Here is a 19,689-nt window from a genome sequence, read left to right on the forward strand (position 1 = left end):
CAATGCTTACAAAGCAGAATTAAAGTTCAACAAAATATTTAACGTGGACAAAAAGAAGCACAACAAAAAGGCACTTTTCCTAAAAATGGAGAATCCAAGCATCGGACAACTGCTGAAGGGTCTTTATGAACGGCCCCAAAAAGAAAAGCAGTCAGGGTGATATAGGGTTTACTTTGTAATTTGGGGGCTTCCATTTGAACGTGCTCTTCATTTCTTCGTTTGGCTACTGAAGACCAACACTGTAAATACGTGATACAGTCAACACTCGGAGTTACAGAGGCACACGAGTTAACAGATTAGGCACAAATGAAGATACAAACCATTAGAACAAGGAAGGATTTACACATGTAGCTAGAAATACAATGCATTTCAATGGTGGCAAAGATCTCAGTTGATCCGCACCATTGCAGACAGTTCAGGATGACAGCAATACACAATCACACAAACACAGCCACACCGCAGCCATCACATGGAGAAGACACTAGACATTTAGAAACATGTCCTCTGGGAACTATCACGATTACCTGGCTGACTGGCCTCCATTGGTGGCTGCTTACAGTCCTGTGCATAATGGCCATTTACCCCACAGTTATAGCAGGATACGTTCCCATTTTTCTTAGTCACTGATCCATTAGTGCTGCCTACGACATTAGTTGCTGGGTACATTGGGTACAGCCTCGCATAACTTGCCATCTGTTGCATGCCATAGTTGGCTTGACCTCCAAGCACAGGGTCGTGTATCAGTCCATTGGAGTAAGGAGCCTGATGAAGGAAGACAGGAAATTGTGTTCCATTGCTCTGATGTGCTTGGCTGAGGTAGGTGTTATTGCAAAGCGATGGAATAAAGATAGGAGGAACTCTTGTATACATCTGTCCTGTGATTGGGTTAGGATAATAGAAACTGCCAAAAGGGATTGCTCCACTGTTTCCACATCCGCAGCGACGTCCGCAGGACCCACATGCTCCTTGTCCCATTTGCTGAGGTGTCGGGGGTGCCCCATTTGTGCTAGTATTACCAACCGCAGCACTAATAAAGGAAGTGCTATCGCTCTGTGCCGTACTGTGAGTTAGCGCAGGACTTGGACTTGGTGCTGGTCCAGGGCTATGCGTGGGAATTGTGGGAGGGATAGACTGTAACTGACCTGTACTGCAACTACCTGTCTGAGTGGATGCAACCGTACCAGAGGCATTCAGCACATTAGTATTTGGTGAAGGCACCATATTACTTGCAAGTGCTTGTGCAGGCAAAGAGAAAGTGACCGCTGAAGGTGCAGTGGGTAAGTTAGTGGCTGAGAGAACCAGCTTCATGTTTGTAGGTGCAGGCAGTGCCCCAGCACTTCCATCCAGGCGAGGCACAACCTGATTAAAACTTGCAATTTGTGAAATAGGTTTAGCTAGGGGGTCTGAAGCAGTCACAGGAGAGGCTGGAAATCCACTTGGACTGTGAACAGATATAAAACCAGCATTGGCAGTCCCTAGACCTAAATTATTCTGTGTTGATCCGTTAACTGTACAGTTTTCTGATGGCCCCTGAGTAGTTAATTTCATCCTGTGAACGGGGATATGCAGAGCAGGGCTGCTGGGTTGACAATTACGAGGGAGAAAAGTGGAAGGAACAGGCAGAGAGGTAGCAAGTAAATCAACGCATTTCTCAGATTCTCCCAAAACGGAAGTTGCAGGTGGAGCCCCAATTCCAGGAGAACTCTGGTGACATACTTCTCTCAAAGGGGATATGGATACAGGACTAACAAGCATACCAAGAGGCTTTCCATTTGAGGACATAGATGGTGGAATCCCATGTTCCAATTTATCTGCGCCACTTGGCATCACACAATGTAATGGAGGCAAGAGAAAAAACTTGGGATTGTTCAGGGTCTCAGTAGTATTGTCTTCATTGTTAAGGTGCTCAGACAATTTGGCAGCGGAAGCTTTAACTGCGCCAAATGTTGTGAAACCAGAAATATGCTTGGTGGAGTCCTCCGAGTTACTGTCTGTATCTGTGAAAAACAAGTAATGTAACTAGACTGAGGAAAACAAACAGCATATAGTAACAAGAATCTGAACATTAACCAGACCTAAAAGGCTACTTGCCAAGCATTACTGTCTTACAAATACTGACAGCTGCAAAACAGCTTGGGTTTTTATTGCTAAGGCAGAGTTGTACTATAAAATAGTCTTAAAGGGGTTATTTAGTATTCTGGTATTGCCTATCTTCATAAAGGCCATCAGCATCAGATTGGCAGGTACCTGGCACCCCGCACCTCCACTGACCAGCTCATACCTTGTAGCTCCAGCACCAGAATTACACACCTCCCTCCACTACGGAGTAGATGGAGCAGGTTACTGCAGTGCTGATCCCTTTCACTCCGTCCACTACACAATGGATGGTGGTGTGCAGTTCCAAGCCAATCTAATATTGACGGATTAGGGCTCATGCACACAGAGTTATTTGTCCGCATCCGTTCCACATTTTTTTGCGGGTTGGATGCGGACCCGTTCTATTCAATGGGGCCACAAAAGATGCAGACAGCACACCGTGTCCTGTCCATATCAGTATGTCCGTTCTGTGGCCCGGCAAAAAATAAAAAAAATGTCCTACTCTTGTCCGTATTACAGACAAGGATGGGATAGTTATATAGAGGCCAGGACATTCTGTTCTGCAAAATGCAGAACATGAAAACAGCTACCGCCGTGTGCATGGGCCCTTATCCCGAAGATATGCTATCACTATGAAAATACTGGACAATCCCTTTAAACCATTTGGGGGCATTTTTTTAATTAGTGAATTCTACTTGTTTTGGCCAAAAGATTTTTTCAAAGGGTCTTTATAAAAATGTTTCAACAGTTTTCCCTGTACAGCTTTCATGGTGTGTGTATTTGCAGACTAGCAGGCTTTCTAATGGCTCTGACAGCTCAGTCTATCGCCCATAAACACTCATTTAAGCTAAATCCTTATCAAACTGATCAGAATTGAGCTATGAGTGCTTATGAGCTGTCATGGGTTCAGAGACCAGGGCTACAGACAGAGCTGAGAGAGCAGTTCCCTGATGGAGTCACCGGGAATCAGAAAGTTGGACAGACTTAATATACAGAGAAAATGAAAGCTGTACAAGGAAAACTGTTGAAAATTTCTAGTAAAGACCAATTAAAAAATAAATAATGACATTTTATAACAAATTATGAAAGCTGCAAATTGCAGTGGCCCTGAGGAATGATCCCCAGCAACCAAACAGATCTCCATATTTTAAAGGGGAAAAGAACCCCCAAAATTCTGCTATGACTTTCAGTTTTCTTACTCCCCAATTACAGTGCAGTAAAGATAACAAATTAACTTTAGTTCACCAAACACGGAAAGAAGTACGGTAATTTTTGTGTTTTACAGCATTCCAAGTTGACAGCCATGTGAGGGCTTGGTTTTTTACAGGATATTTATAGTACTGGTACCATTTTAGGGTACATCATTTATTGGATTTTTTTTTTTTTTTTTTAGGGGGATTGAAATAAAAAGGCAAATCACTATTTTTTATGCACCCAGTGATATAAGTAATATACCGGTAAATATTAATGCTATTTTATAGGTAAATTACAAAAACAGCAATGTCCTGCTTTTATTTTTTGTATTCCACACCTTAAAAAAAAACAAAAAAAAAAACACAGTTTCATGACCAGGCCTAAAAAAAAAAAAAAAATCTAAAAGCCTAAATGTCAATTTTTTGGCGATTTTGTGCACATGGTGGTTTAGTGACCATAACTTATTTTTTATTTGTTTGACTACCAAAATAATATTTGCGGCGATTTTTATTTGACATTTAGGATATTATATTTATTTAGTTTTAATTTGGGGAACCAATTATTAAAAAATTATATACTGTATTTTTCGCCGTATAAGACGCACTCCCCCCCCCCCCAAAAGTGGGGGGAAAATAGCAGTGCGTCTTATACGGCGAATGCTGCTGATTTTGCTGAGTTTTCAATGATACACCCGCCGCGATGCCGTGCGGCGGGTGTATCAGCTGTGAGGGAGGCGGGACTGGGGGCCGGCATCTGCTTTTATAATGACAGCGGGGCCCGTGCAGTGACTGTATTCTACTACACGGGCCCCGCTCACTGTATAATCCTATGTCTAATAGTTAATTGTAATTGTATGTAATCACATAAGGAGCGCTGTGTATTACCGGTACTTACAACTACAAGCGCTCGCCTGCTCGGTAGGTAGCAGAGAGGAGGGAGGAGGCAGGCCGGACGCTGGCAGTGTGAGTCATACGTCATGCGCCGCCCACTTTATGAATGAAGCAGGCGGCGTGGGCGCATGACGCATGACTCACACTGCCAGCGTCCGTCCTCCCGGCCTGCCTCCTCCTCTCTGCTACCTACCAAGCGGGCGAGCGCTTGTAGTTGTAAGTACCGGTAATACACAGCGCTCCTTATGCGATTACATACAATTAACTATTAGACATAGGATTATACAGTGAGCGGGGGCCGTGTAGTAGAATACAGTCACTGCACGGGCCCCGCTGTCATTATAAAAGCAGATGCCGGCCCCCAGCGTGTATTGAGGGCCATTCACTACAGGGACACTTATGGAGGGGATCTGTGGATGACACATAGCATAAGATGCTATATATGTGCCACCCACAGATCCCCCCATAACAGTGCGCCACCCACAGATCCCCCCCATAACAGTGCGCCACCCACAGATCCCCCCATAACAGTGCGCCACCCACAGATCCCCCCCATAACAGTGCGCCACCCACAGATCCCCCCCATAACAGTGCGCCACCCACAGATCCCCCCCATAACAGTGCGCCACCCACAGATCCCCCCATAACAGTGCGCCACCCACAGATCCCCCCATAACAGTGCGCCACCCACAGATCCCCCCATAACAGTGCGCCACCCACAGATCCCCCCATAACAGTGCGCCACCCACAGATCCCCCCATAACAGTGCGCCACCCACAGATCCCCCCATAACAGTGCGCCACCCACAGATCCCCCCATAACAGTGCGCCACCCACAGATCCCCCCATAACAGTGCGCCACCCACAGATCCCCCATAACAGTGCGCCACCCACAGATCCCCCATAACAGTGCGCCACCCACAGATCCCCCATAACAGTGCGCCACCCACAGATCCCCCATAACAGTGCGCCACCCACAGATCCCCCCATAACAGTGCGCCACCCACAGATCCCCCATAACAGTGCGCCACCCACAGATCCCCCATAACAGTGCGCCACCCACAGATCCCCCATAACAGTGCGCCATCCACAGATCCCCCATAACAGTGCGCCACCCACAGATCCCCCATAACAGTGCGCCACCCACAGATCCCCCCATAACAGTGCGCCACCCACAGATCCCCCCCATAACAGTGCGCCACCCACAGATCCCCCCATAACAGTGCGCCACCCACAGATCCCCCCATAACAGTGCGCCACCCACAGATCCCCCCATAACAGTGCGCCAGCCACAGATCCCCCCATAACAGTGCGCCACCCACAGATCCCCCCATAACAGTGCGCCACCCACAGATCCCCCCATAACAGTGCGCCACCCACAGATCCCCCATAACAGTGCGCCACCCACAGATCCCCCATAACAGTGCGCCATCCACAGATCCCCCATAACAGTGCGCCATCCACAGATTCCTCCTCAAAAACCTAGGTGCGTCTTATAGGGCGAAAAATACGGTATATATTTTTTTATTAGAGCTTTTTAGTTCTTAAAATATTAAAAAACTGACAATTATTGCAATGGGTTCCCTATAACATGTAAAGGTTTGAGTGAACAGGGAGACTATGGTGACTGTTTCAGTTAGTGACAGCATTTTACAATATTTCTTAAAAATGTTTACATTTTTTTTACTTATATTTAACATTTATTTTTGGCACATAATATGTTCCCAAAGAGGTCATTAAAAGACCTCTTTGAGACAGATTTTTTTTTTTTTTTTTACTTGCACGGTTTCCACTGTAACTGTGGCATCCACAAGAGCCCCAGTTATAGAGGGAAAAAAGACCCCTATGGGGGCATTACACATAGGCAGAGCTGATCAGGGTCTCCTTAGACCCTGCAGCTCTGCTCCTGCCGTGACACACCCGGGGGGTCAAGTGACCGCAGAGACTAATAGAGGAAGAGGCTCGGCAGTTCCTGCTCTCCGGTACCAATCTCCTGCAAGCATTGGAGAAGGCAGAAGCGATAATAAAACCGCTCCCATCTTCTCCTTCGGGTCCCCGCTGTGTCTGACAGCCAGGAACAGACCTGCTCCTGCTAGATTGCAGCAGCTTTACTCCCAGCGCTGTACAACTCTAATTAAAGGGCTGCCTGACCATATATATGCGCTCTATCTGCACGGGGTATGTGCACATAGAACATATATAGTCAGTGGGCAGCCAGGAAGGGGTTAAAGAGGGTTCCGCATTGGAGACATTTATGGTGTAATGGTATGATGTGTCATAATTGTCTAATATGAGCATGTCTTAGAAGTGGGATCCGCGCCTATCTCCAGAACAGGGAACAAAATAAAAAGAAAACCCTCACCTATCTGACCTATTTATGGCTTATCCTATAAATATGCTATAAATGTCAGATGTGAAAACCTCTTAGTTTGGGGATAGGGGGCAGGGCTTGCAGCATTATAGCCTGTTAGTGTAATACTAACAGGTAATGTTAGGCCACACCACTATGGCAGACCTGGGGTGCTTCATTACGTCCATAATTGCCATGGTAACATCAACACCCCACGTGTTGTGGGATGCCAATGAGCAGACAGCCCAATGACTTTCGTAAATATAATTCTATTTCACACCCAAAGTCATAATATAAAAAAACTATTATCCTTTCATCACAGAAGGCCCCTTTTATGCAAACCTCTGTCTTTCTCTTCTTCGCTCTCGAAGCTCTCTCTCCTATTACTGCGGGGGCTAGGTGGGGAACTGTAACTCTCAGAAGAGGTTTCTCCACAAGTGTCATGCCCAGACCCAATTTCCAATGCTGGATCTAAAAATTAGACACAAATGTTCTTTCAAAACACAGATCTAACTGTGCAAGATTGCAGAGAATAAATGGAAATAACTGATGTAACACATTTGTACACTTACCTCCTATGAGGAATCTAAATCTAACTTCACATGTTTAGAGAAGTAAACACTGGAAAAGTTTTCCCAAGCGTAAAGAAACAGATAAATGGCTTAAAAAGGAACCTGTCATCTCCACTAGGTTGCCCCCGATGAGCGTGCTGAAAGCTGGTCTGTCACTTCCTGTACTGACAGGCTGAACCTCACAGCTCCCCACTGTGTGGTAGAGGAGTCCAATGAGACTCGTGACCCTTCCTCCTTACTGGCAGGTTTCTTTCCCATACGCAAAAGGATAGAAACTTGACAGCCACAGGGCCAGATTTATCATTAGCTCAAGTCAAAATAATGGAATGAAAATGTTTGAGCAATTGCTAAAACTGCGCAAAATTTTGCGACTTTTATTGGCTCTGCGCTATGCTCGCCAGTTTTCTGAAAGTGGGCGTGTTTTATTATGCAAATTAATCTCTAGACAGATTTACTATTGCGACAATTTAAAAAAAGTTTCAAAAAATTACGCAATTTCACTCCAGTGAGGACCATGCTTATCTTATGCGACTTTTTAATAGAACATGCGACTTTTTCGTAAAGACGTGCAACTTTTGTAAAGCCACTTACGGAAGGATAAACTGCTACTGTCAAACCACATTTATCACAGTATTAAAAGGACCATTAGGACAATCACAGTATTAAAAGGACATATGTAAAAGTGGAGTAAAATATAAGTGTAATGATAAATCTGGCCCATAGTCTGGAGGCGGAGAGAGCACGGCCAAGTTTCTCATTGGACTCATCTCCCTCGAAGTGAGCTTCAATCTGACAGTACTGTAAAAGTACATAATGCTAACCCAAAAGTAACAGCCTGCTGAAATAAGCAGATCTGTCACTATACTATGCAGTCCTTAGTGAGAGCGGCATTGTAGGGGGTCACAGGTTTATTTAAAAGCATTGTTGGACTACACTAAAAGACAGACAGTAAAGTCAAAATTAACATATGATTTCAGGTTTAGTGGCATTTCAGGCATTAGTATGAAACACACTTCATTTGTCATGTTTTATTTTTTTGCATCATTTGTGTGTGTGTGTGTGTGTGTATATATATATATATATATATATATATATATATATATATATATATATATATCAAAGAAATCGGACTGCACTCCAGTTGAATCCTCAGTGAAAAAAGGTTTATTCACCCATAGGTGGCACAAGCTTGTGCCACCTATGGGTGAATAAACCTTTTTTCACTGAGGATTCAACTGGAGTGCAGTCCGATTTATTTGTTCCATATTTGTGGGTAAGCACCAGTTACCATACTTTGACATTGCACATATACATATATATATATATATATATATATATATATATATATATATATATATATAGGCACTCCTGGTAGTCGGGTATGGGTGCCAGCGGCGAAAAACACCTTTCCAAGGTGTACAATATAGAATAAAGAAAGACACCGCAGCACGTCCGTTTGGTGAAGAAAGTGGGACCCTTTATTCACCTGTGCGACGTTTCGGTCCGCTTACTGGGACCATTTTCAAGCAATACCATTGCTTGAAAATGGTCCCAGTAAGCAGACCGAAACGTCGCACAGGTGAATAAAGGGTCCCACTTTCTTCCCCAAACGGACGTGCTGCGGTGTCTTTCTTTAATATATATATATATATATATATATATATATATATATATATATATATATATATATATATATATATATATATATATATATATCACTGATTTTCAAAGCAAATGCTCACACTCCACAACTGAAGTTATTTTTTTTTTCTAGCCAACAAAGTATAAAACACAGAGACTGCAAAGTGTCTAAGTGTAATAATCACCTTTCCCAGTCAAGGTCCTCAAGTTTGGAGGAGGTTTCACCCCATTTGCTTTGTATATTGACCGGCCATTCAGTTTCTGTGCAGTTCTGCTGAGAAACCATATCAGTGACACAATTAGGATTATTACAAAGTAATAGCAGCAGAAAGAAAAACTGTCACTAAAAAGGGACACAGTCACTTTAAATGGGAGCAGCCACTACAGTTTGAACAGAGCTGGGCTTCTGGCTCTTTTCTCTGGTAGTTCCAGTGTCTGCAGGTAACATCTCATCCGGGGGCAGCAGAAGTTGGTGGGTGTCCAACAATATGATACCATGGACCTACTCTTAGCATAGGTCAACAATAGCCATAGCTCAGAAAACCACTTAAACGACACTCACTACTGTATGTGTAAATCTTCTCACACGGAGGCTTCATGAACACATGTATCTTTCATCGGTGTGCTATTTGCATTTTCTGCAGACAGCACATTGACCCAATCATTTCTATGTGGCCATGTGCACACCTGTATTTTTTGTGGATCCATGTGTCCGTTCCATAAATTATAGAACATGTCCTATTCTTCTCTATATTGCAGCCAAGAATAGTCCTTTCTACTGATGCAGTAAAGAAAATATGGATGGTACCCATATTTTGTGGACTGAAATATGGCCATGGCAGTGTGTAAGAGAACCCACACCGCTATAACCGTTTAAACACCATGAATGCACTTCCTACAGGTAGTACAATAAAAAAAATTTTTTTTTTTTTTTTTTTTTAACTTGAATCAGTTCCTTGTACTTAGTTCATCCGGTGATGGGTACTATTTAAAGGGAAGCGGTCACATTGAAAATGAAGTGCAATCTGCAGGCAGAATTTTATAGAGCAGAAGGAGCTGAAAGGTTCCAGTACTTGTCATGTATTCATTTAAAATGCCGCAGGTTGTGTATAGTGTTGTGACTGCCAGATTCACGAAAAAGGAAATGAGCAACAATACCAGATGTAACCCATGGGCAGGGGTGACATATTTCATGAAGAAAAAGCCTTGTTTTCCAAATCCTGGGAACCCCTTTAAATCTCTCACCATAATGGTTTTAACAGACAAGTGGGTGGTCCTGACCTGTGACTGAAATCTTCCCTGTATGTGTGTACAGACATAACCATCAATCACTTAACTGTCCCCTTGACTAGACCTCATGCACAAGACAGTAGCCTTGGTCCGCACATCCAATCCGCATTTTCTGCGGTTCAGGCGCGGACCCATTCATTGCAAGCATACTATAGATAATACCAGTGACACACACTGGTACAAAAGGAATATCTCCACTTTACACCCAAAAAACAGAACTGCAACTAAAGAAAACATTCTTACCTATCCGAGGATTCCCGCGCTATTGGATGTAAACTCCGTCTATCCAATGATCGCTGTTGTGGGGGGGGGGGGGGGGGGGAAAAACAACACATTACTAGAGCACCATGACCATGTCAATACTAGTTTTAGTGTCCCCACAATATAACAAGAAAATGTCTGTCATTCAGCAACAACAACAAAAAAATTTTCAAAGGCAAAACTAAACCATGCTTAGCTCCTTCCCATCACAGGCAGTTTTGGCAGCAACATTTGTTTTTCAGTTCACCTTCCAACCAAGCCATAACTTTTTACTTTTCTATTGTCAGAGCCGTATGAGGGCCTGTTTTTATTCTATTCGTTTTGTGGAGGAGAGGTGACAAAAAACAATTTGCATTATGCATATTTTTTTTTTTTTTAACCACCTCAGCCCCTATAGCTTAAACACCCTTAAAGACCAGGCCACTTTTTACACTTCTGACCTATACTACTTTCATCATTTATTGCTCGGTCATGCAACTTACCACCCAAATGAATTTTACCTCCTTTTCTTCTCACTAATAGAGCTTTCATTTGGTGGTATTTCATTGCTGCTGACATTTTTACTTTTTTTGTTATTAATCGAAATTTAATAATTTTTTTGCAAAAAAATGAAATTTTTCACTTTCAGTTGTAAAATTTTGCAAAAAAAAACGACATCCATATATAAATTTTTCTCTAAATTTATTGTTCTACATGTCTTTGATAAAAAAAAAAATGTTTGGGTAAAAAAAAAAAAAAATGGTTTGGGTAAAAGTTATAGCGTTTACAAACTATGGTACAAAAATGTGAATTTCCGCTTTTTGAAGCAGCTCTGACTTTCTGAGCACCTGTCATGTTTCCTGAGGTTCTACATAGGTTCATAGAATTTCTATATAGGTTCATAGAATTTTTTTTTTTTTTGCTACAAGTTAGCGGAAAAGGATTTTTTGGGTTTTTTTTCTCACAAAGTCTCCCTTTCCGCTAACTTGGGACAAAAATTTCAATCTTTCATGGACTCAATATGCCCCTCAGTGAATACCTTGGGGTGTCTTCTTTCCAAAATGGGGTCATTTGTGGGGTGTTTGTACTGCCCTGGCATTTGAGGGTCTCCGCAATCATTACATGTATGGCCAGCATTAGGAGTTTCTGCTATTCTCCTTATATTGAGCATACGGGTAATGAGATTTTTTTTTTCCGTTCAGTCTCTGGGCTATATATTTACAAAGTGTTTGCCAAAGTATATGAACACCGCCACCTCCTCAGCTCATATGCCTCGGCAAACGTATCTTTTACTGCAGAGGAGAAATCTCGTCTTGCAGCGCCGCATACACAGACTTTTGTGTAATCTGACAGCAGCGCAATGCTTCTGTCCGAATGCACATCAGTGCTGCAGCTAGTCGATCGGTTGGTCCACCTGGAAGGTAAAAAAAACAAAACAAAAAAGAAAAAACCAGGCCGCAACGCAATAAATTGATTAACTTGATAATAACTTTTGAACAGAACATATAAACTTTTTTAACTGAACGTTAACTTTTTTACTTACCGCTAATTTTTTTTTTACCTTTATAGAACAAACCTCTCCTTCCCCATGGGACAATGTGCAAAGCGCAAATCGCCCAAAGATGTGGCGAAGTACGTTATGCACTTTTTCCCAGGTGAAAGGAGAGGTTTGCAGCAGCTGTGAGTAAAAGGGCCCTAATAGCCCTGTGTGCCTGTCCTTTGAGATGCAATCCCTATGCTAAGTGTACCTGGGTGTGGTACTTCCGGAAACACTCTCCAAAGCATAGGGCAGGGTGGTCAGGACAGTCAGGACAGAAATAGCGGGTGTCACGCCTTATTCCACTCCTGCTACAGACACGACATCTTTTTCGGGGTGACGGTTGGGTTGAGGTACCAGGAACGACACTGGGGAAATGTCGCTCGTGTAGACGGCTAACTACACTGGTGGATGGGGCCACGGAACCTCCTGGATACAGGAGGTTCTCGATGATCTCTTCCTGAAATTTGAGGAAGGATCCTGTTCTCCCAGCCTTACTGTAGAGAACAAAACTATTATATGCAGCCAATTGAATCAAATATACAGACACCTTCTTATACCAGTGTCTGGTGCGTCAGGAAACTAAATAGGGAGCCAACATCTGGGTCATTGAAGTCCACCCCTCCCATGAGCGCATTAGAGTCGTGGACTGAGAGGGGCTTTTCAATGACACGGGTTGCCCTTTCAATTTGTATGGTCGTGTCTGCGTGAATGGAGGAGAGCATGTAAACGTCACGCTTGTCTCTCCATTTCACCGCGAGCAGTTCTTCGTTACACAAGGCAGCCCTCTCCCCCCTTGCAAGACGGGTGGTAACGAGCCGTTGGGGGAAGCCCACGCGACTAGTTCGCGCGGTGCCACAGGCGCAAATCTGTTCTAGAAACAAATGCCTAAAGAGGGCCACACTTGTGTAAAAATTGTCCACATAAAGATGGTACCCCTTGCCAAATAAGGGTGACACCAAGTCCCAGACTGTCTTCCCACTGCTCCCCAGGTAGTCAGGGCAACCGACCGGCTCCAGGTTCTGATCTTTTCCCTCATAGATCCGAAATTTGTGGGTATAGCCTGTGGCCCTTTCACAGAGCTTATACAATTTGACCCCATACCGGGCACGCTTGCTTGGGATGTATTGTTTGAAGCCAAGGCGCCCGGTAAAATGTATTAGGGACTCGTCTACGCAGATGTTTTGCTCGGGGGTATACAAATCTGCAAATTTCTGGTTGAAGTGGTCTATGAGGGGCCGAATTTTGTGGAGCCGGTCAAAAGCTGGGTGGCATCTGGGACGAGAGGTGCTGTTGTCGCTAAAGTGCAGGAAACGCAGGATGGTCTCAAAACGTGCCCTGGACATAGCAGCAGAGAACATGGGCATGTGATGAATCGGGTTCGTGGACCAATATGACCGCAATTCATGCTTTTTAGTTAGACCCATGTTGAGGAGAAGGCCCAGAAAAATTTTAAGTTCGGAAACTTGGACTGGTTTCCACCGGAAAGGCTGGGCATAATAGCTTCCCGGGTTGGCGGATATAAATTGTGTGGCATACCGGTTTGTCTCTGCCACGACTAAGTCCAAGAGCTCCGCAGTCAAGAACAGCTCAAAAAATCCCAGGGCCGAACCGATCTGAGCCGTCTCAACCCGAACTCCAGACTGGGCGGTGAAAGGGGGAACTACACGTGCGGCTGAAGCTGGTGACTGCCAATCGGGATTTGCCGGCACCTCAGGGACTCTAGGGGCTCTACGGGCCTGTCTTTGCGGTGGCTGCGACGGGGTAACTATTGCACGTGCCACCGTACCAGCTTCAACTGCCCTTCTGGTGCTCGCCACTTCACCATGTTGTACGGCAGTGCTGGTACTAGGTCCAGGGAGGGCTGCGCTGCTGGTGTATGCCTCACCACGTGATCCGACAGCGCCAGCCCCACTCTGCTGCCCTTGAAACGGATCCTGCACAACCTGTGGTCTAGCGACACGGGGCCTGGTATGCCTGGTGCTATCAGGGACCTCAACCTCCTCGTCCGAACTTTGGGTCAGACTGCCACTGCTCTCTACAGGTTCATAGTCTGACCCGCTAGATTCGTCAGATGAGGGTTCCCATTCCTCATCCGACTGGGTCAGAATCCTGTAGGCCTCTTCAGAAGAATACCCCCTGTTTGACATTTGGACTACTAAATTTAGGGGTATTCCCTGAGACTACCCAAGAAAAAAAAGCAAGCCTGTCTTACAAAGGGGAGGCTAGCGAAGTACCGGAGGCCGCCGCGGTTGATAAAAAAATATCAAAACTGATTTTTTTATCGCCGCAGTGCGTGTAAAATGATTGTGCAGTGATCAAAAAATATAATATTTTTTGTCACTGCGGTGGGCCGGGCGTGGGTGAACGCACGTGTGGGCGACCGATCAGGCCTGATCGGGCAAACACTGCGTTTTGGGATTGAGGGCGAGCTAAGGTGACACTAATACAATTATAGATCTGACCGTGATCAGTTTTGATCACATACAGATACTATAAAAGTACAAATGCTGATTAGCGATACGCTAATCAGCGACTGCGGTGCGGTGGGCTGGGCGCTAACCGATCGCTAACTACCTAACCAAGGGGCCTAAACTATCCTAAAACCTAACAGCCAATACTAGTGCAAAAAAAAAGTGACAGTTTACACTGATAACTTTTTGTCTTTCACTAAGTGATTGACAGGGGCGATCAAAGGGGTGATCAAAGGGTTAATTGGGGTGCAGGGGGTGATCTGGGGCTAAAGTGTAGTGTTGGTGCTACTCACTGTGAAGCCTGCTCCTCTGCTGGATCCAACCGACGAAAAGGACCAACAGAGGAGCAGACAAGCCATATAACAGATCATATTTACTAATATGATCTGTTATATGGCTTGTGATTCGTTTTTTTGAAAATCGCCAGCCTGCCAGCCAATGATCGTTGCTGGCAGGCTGGTGACGAACTTGTCCTCTAACTTTTGCCGGCCCGCGATGCGCATGCGCGGGCCGGCTTTGAGCGAAATCTCGCGTCTCGCGAGATGACGCGTATGTGCGTGACTCTGCGCAGCGCTGCCACCTCCGGAATGCGATCCTGCGTTAGGCGGTCAGGAGGTGGTTAAACACCGTGGGCTATTTTAAGGATGCCTGTACACTGTATAGATTTGCATGCAGAAACTTTGGTGCATTTGAGCATTTTTTTTTGTGTTTTTTGGTACGGATTTTCCGCAGATCTTACTGTTTCATTGAAATGGGAGAAATCGACTTGCTGCTCTTTTCAAAATCCACAGCGCAGGTCAATTTCCGCAACTGCTGATACTACTACTACTACTAGTGATTATTACGCTGCGGTTTTTCCATATTTTGACAAATGGAAAAAAAATTTATTAAATTTAAGAACATTTTTACTAATATTTTGAAAATACCCCAAAAGTTAAAAAAAAATTTTTTTTGTCTGGTTTGAGTGAGAAGACGTCCTAGCTGAAGTTTGTGCTACGAATCAAGACCTAGGGCCTATTACACTGCCTGCCTAAAAACCCATAGGCACCCGGTGCTCACAGAGGGAGCTTCCTCTAACCACTATGTTGTCACACAGGCAGGACTGGTATTTTGTCTGATCCCAGCCATTAGAGCAGGTCGACGGCTATCTAATAAAGCCGCACCCACAGGTCACTGGCCTCACAGCTGCCGGGGCAGCAACGTTTTGGAGAATAGACCCTTAGTACCATTTCTATCAACCGTATACTTGTGTCCTAATTTAATTTGCAAATTATTTGCAGATCTAATAGGTGGACAGCTTTAGGCCTAATGCACACAGCAGTTGCCAGCCGTGGCCCGTACTGCAGCCCGCAAACAGCGGGTCCGCAATATGCGGCACCAGCCGTGTGCTCACCGCATCACGGATGCCGATCCATTCACCTCCTTGGGGTTCCTCTCCGTGCCGCCGTGTTCTATTTTTTTGAGGTGCAGACAGATCACGGACCTATTCAGCGACACGGATGTTGCCCATGCATTGGGGACTGCAAATTGCGGTGCCCAATGCACAGAATGGCTAAGTAATGGCCGTGTGCAAGAGGCTTTAAAGTGAAGGAAATTGCTACCACCTCCTAGTAGTGAAAAATACACCCACTAAAAACCCCTCCAAAATATACTCCTGGTTTTATGTAGCCATTTTGCTCTTCATGTACATGCCAGAACACATTGCGCATAGACATTGAGCTTCGCAGGAAAGAGGGCGTGACCAAACATCTTGCATCAAAAATTGCACCAAATTTTAGTACAAAATTATGTCACAAAGTAATCAACCAAAAGATGGTATGTTGGTGTCTAGCCATGCACCAAATTTATCATTCAGCATGGGCCACTGTTATAGATTTAGCGCAACTGCATACACTTACACTGCCTACAGGATAAGTAAATCTGCACCATAGCTTAAATGTTCACACCATACCAACAAGACGTCAAACATTTCCAGAACAGTTCTGTACCACAGGATGTTCTCACCTGGTGCCCTGTACTTAAATAATACTCAGAGGCGCAGTTACTCTTACTCCAGTCTTTACCATTCTGTTCACCATGTCCCACATGAGTCCCAGGGGAACTTTTTGCTGCAATAAAACTGTCAAGATAATAAAAAAAAATAATTAACATTAAAGTTTGTTGCATGTGTTTCTAATAGGTAACATTAGATCATGTACTGTATTACAGTATGTATTAAACGCTCTCTTATCTATTTTCAGTTGGTAACCAGCATTTACATTTTCTTGTCTGACAATCTGAAACTTATCGGAGATTTTTTAGAAATATATTAGAATTGTTAAATATTTCAGTGTTGCAAAAGCAGTAGAAAATAGTATTCAGGCTTAGTTTAGCTCACTATCCATCCATTCCATATTCTAAACAAAAATTTTCACATTATGTTTTTACATTTATTGCATTTAGACCCAGCAGTGACGTTCGGCTCCGGGACAAATCATTGCTGAGGCCAGGGATTTGCTGAAGCAGCACAGATGACCCCTGTCCTTGTAAAAAATTTACAGGGAGAGGACCAGAAATAGGGTCCATCCACGGATCCGCAAAACACGGACAACGGCAATGTGCGTTCCGCATTTTGCGGACCGCACATTGCCGTCACCAAGAGAATATGCCTTTTCTTGTCCGCTATTGCGGACAAGAATAGGACATGTTCTATTTTTTTCAGGATCGGAATTGCGGACCCGGAATTGCGGGTCCGCAATTCCGTTCCGCAAAATGCGGAATGGAATTGCAGATGTGTGAATGGAGCCATACAGTGAAGACCGCCTGAGAGTCAGAGCAAAAGAAAGCAAGCAAGAATAGTTCTCTTTACAAGTTCCGCTGGGTGGGGGTGTGGAATTGGGGGGAAGGGGGTGAGGAAATGAATCACTTCTGTGGATGGGACCCATATTTAATTAAATGAGGGCTGAGCTTCAGTACATGGGCACTACACAGTAGATATAGAGCTTTCTGCTTCCAGCTCCTTCCACTGTTTAGCTTCTAGCACTGGCAGCTGCCGAAAAACTGCTGATTGGTGGGGTTGCTGTGTGTCAGAGCACAACGGATCTGATATTGATGAACTATCAGAAGGACAGGTCATCAGTATCTAAAAGTTGGAACACCCCTTTAAGGAAAGAGAATTTAAAGGTTTCAACTCACTTTGTGACCAAACATTTCCCAGCAGATTTCTTATGAACCGACGTATGGTGTGTAACATCTAAGAAGGAAAAAAAAAAAACATTAAGTAACCAGGAGAAAAAAAAGTGAGGGTATTTTCATCCCTTTTTACTTACTGGCAGCTTCACAACAGTATTTACATTTGTTACTTTATTAAGAAAGAATCAGAGGACACTTATAGAATAGGGAAGAGTACAAAAACGTTAATAAATGTTTTCTGTGATACTGCGCTGAACAAAGCCAAATCTACAATATACAACCTTGTAACGAGTAAGAATGTAAAGGGGCTGTGCCATCAGACATTGGGAGCATATTGGTAGGATATGCGACCAATGTCAGATAGATGCACCTGTGAGATGGGGAAACAGCTCATTGTCTGAACACTGTTTGTATAGATTAAGGCTGCATTCACACGTCCGTGGTGTGTTGCGGACGCGCAAATTGCGGGTCCGTAACACACCAGCCCAGCACCCCCATAGAAATGCCTATTCTTGTCCGCAAGCTGCGGACAAGAATAGGACATGCTCTATCTTTTTGCGGAGCTGCGGACCCAAAGATCGGGGCCGCGCACCGCAAATGCGGACAGCACACTGTGTGCTGTCCGCATCCATTCCGTCCCCATAGAGAATGAATGGGTACGCGCCCGTTCCGCAAAATTGCGGAACGGATGCGGACCCATTTTGCGGACGTGTGAATGGACCCTAAATTAAATGATCTGGACTGACATTCTGCTGTTTGGCCACAAGATGCCGCTGTTTCCAAAACACAGCTAACAGGCTGTATATATTTCCATATTCATGAGAGGTGGAGTTTCAGAGCCTGGAGAAGCAAAGGAAGCAGTCACCTTAGAGGAAGCAGAGACTGAGGAACTGTACGAGCAGAGAATCCAACGGCATTTAGGTGTGTGAGCATCCCTTAGTGACCAGAGCTACAGTTAAGTGAAGCTGATCGTGTTCAAGACCCTGATCCTGTTCAGAGGAATGAGGATTGCTTCCAGGAACGCTGATGAGAGCTGAGGAGCAAAGCTACATACACTGTGGTACCGCATGGTGGTTGGAAAGGCATTTTTTCTGTTCAGAGTCACCAGTGGATGCAAAGCAGACCCGGGTTGGCAAGATCATGCACGCACCTCATTACAGTGTTGGCGCCTAGAGACTGAGACCAGGCCTGTAGTTAGTTAGTTAGGGTCTCTGTGTCAGGCCACTACTGTTCATTTCAAGGACTCCATAACTTAGAGGACTTCTCACTAAATTTTATTAATTGAGATAAGTACCTGTACTTGTGGGGTGCCTCCCGCTGGTGCTGCAACCTTGACTGTTTTGTTAAAATAGCGCTCCTACGCCGCGCTGTGCCCCCCGGTATTTTTCCCCCCGCTCAGTATGCCAATGGGGAGACGACGCAGTCTCTATGTGGGCGTCATCTTCTAACCTGGTTGTAGCGCTATCCAATCGCAATGCGGAGCGTCACAGCCAGGGAGGAAGACCTCCCTGGCTGTGACGCTCTCCGATGCGATTGGACAGCGCTACAGCCAGGGGAGAAGGAGACGCCTCAGTATTTGCATACTGAGCGGGGAAAATACCTGGGGGCACAGCGCGACGTAGGAGCTCTATTTCAACAAAATGGCCAGGTGGCACCAACGGCGGGTGGCACCCTTCAAGTACAGTGAAAGGTCCTCTTTAAAGTGCCATTACACATTGGAGAGCTGATAAAATTCCCACAAACTCAAACCAGGCTGGCGTTTTGCTCAGAAGGAATGCTCAAGCACGTGCTACAGAACAAGTTATGGGAGGGAGAATACTGTAGAGCTTTGTAAGATTGTAAGCTGTTATGCTTCACCGCAGGCTAGCCCGTACCACACGCCCATACAGTGGTTCTTGTTTTTTTAAGAATAATAACAGGTAAGGTGTGGCAGTTTAGTTGTGCCCGCCAGTAGGTAAATTACTGCATTTACCTCCTGCATTCATCGGAGGGTGCCGTGCTGTGCAGCACAAGGGTCTCAGCCTTCGGGCTGGGTGTATGTAAATTTCTTGCATGTTCCCAGCATTCGTGGTTGTGTTTATTGCCACATTTAAGCAAAATTCTGTTTTGGCAAAAGCTGGTGTTGCTTTCCTTGTTTCTGACTTCACTGTATCATGGGGTACACGGCTTACACACCTACACTACTCACAAAAAGTTTGGGATATTTGGCTTGAGGGTGAAATTTCAGAATGAAC

The 19,689-nt window shown here is 44.7% G+C and overlaps 1 protein-coding gene across 6 annotated transcripts in view; it reads right to left on the reverse strand.

Annotated features, from left to right (window-relative positions):
- ZCCHC2 (zinc finger CCHC-type containing 2) overlaps nucleotides 1-19,689 on the reverse strand; it is a 67,451-nt gene that overhangs the window by 3,326 nt on the left and 44,436 nt on the right. For 2 of the 6 annotated variants that reach the window (XM_040431950.1, XM_040431947.1), the window contains exons 8-13: nucleotides 17,459-17,516; nucleotides 16,289-16,403; nucleotides 10,277-10,329; nucleotides 8,929-9,017; nucleotides 6,873-7,001; nucleotides 525-1,997 (exon numbers count right to left, since the gene is read on the reverse strand). In XM_040431950.1, the coding sequence (XP_040287884.1) occupies nucleotides 525-1,997; nucleotides 6,873-7,001; nucleotides 8,929-9,017; nucleotides 10,277-10,329; nucleotides 16,289-16,403; nucleotides 17,459-17,516 (1,917 nt within the window). The remainder of the gene's footprint in view (nucleotides 1-524; nucleotides 1,998-6,872; nucleotides 7,002-8,928; nucleotides 9,018-10,276; nucleotides 10,330-16,288; nucleotides 16,404-17,458; nucleotides 17,517-19,689) is intronic. The other 4 variants (XM_040431953.1, XM_040431948.1, XM_040431952.1 and 1 more) reach the window with 4 other exon arrangements.

The sequence above is a fragment of the Bufo bufo genome, chromosome 5 (assembly GCF_905171765.1).
Source record: "Bufo bufo chromosome 5, aBufBuf1.1, whole genome shotgun sequence".
Classification (NCBI taxonomy): Eukaryota; Metazoa; Chordata; class Amphibia; order Anura; family Bufonidae; genus Bufo; species Bufo bufo.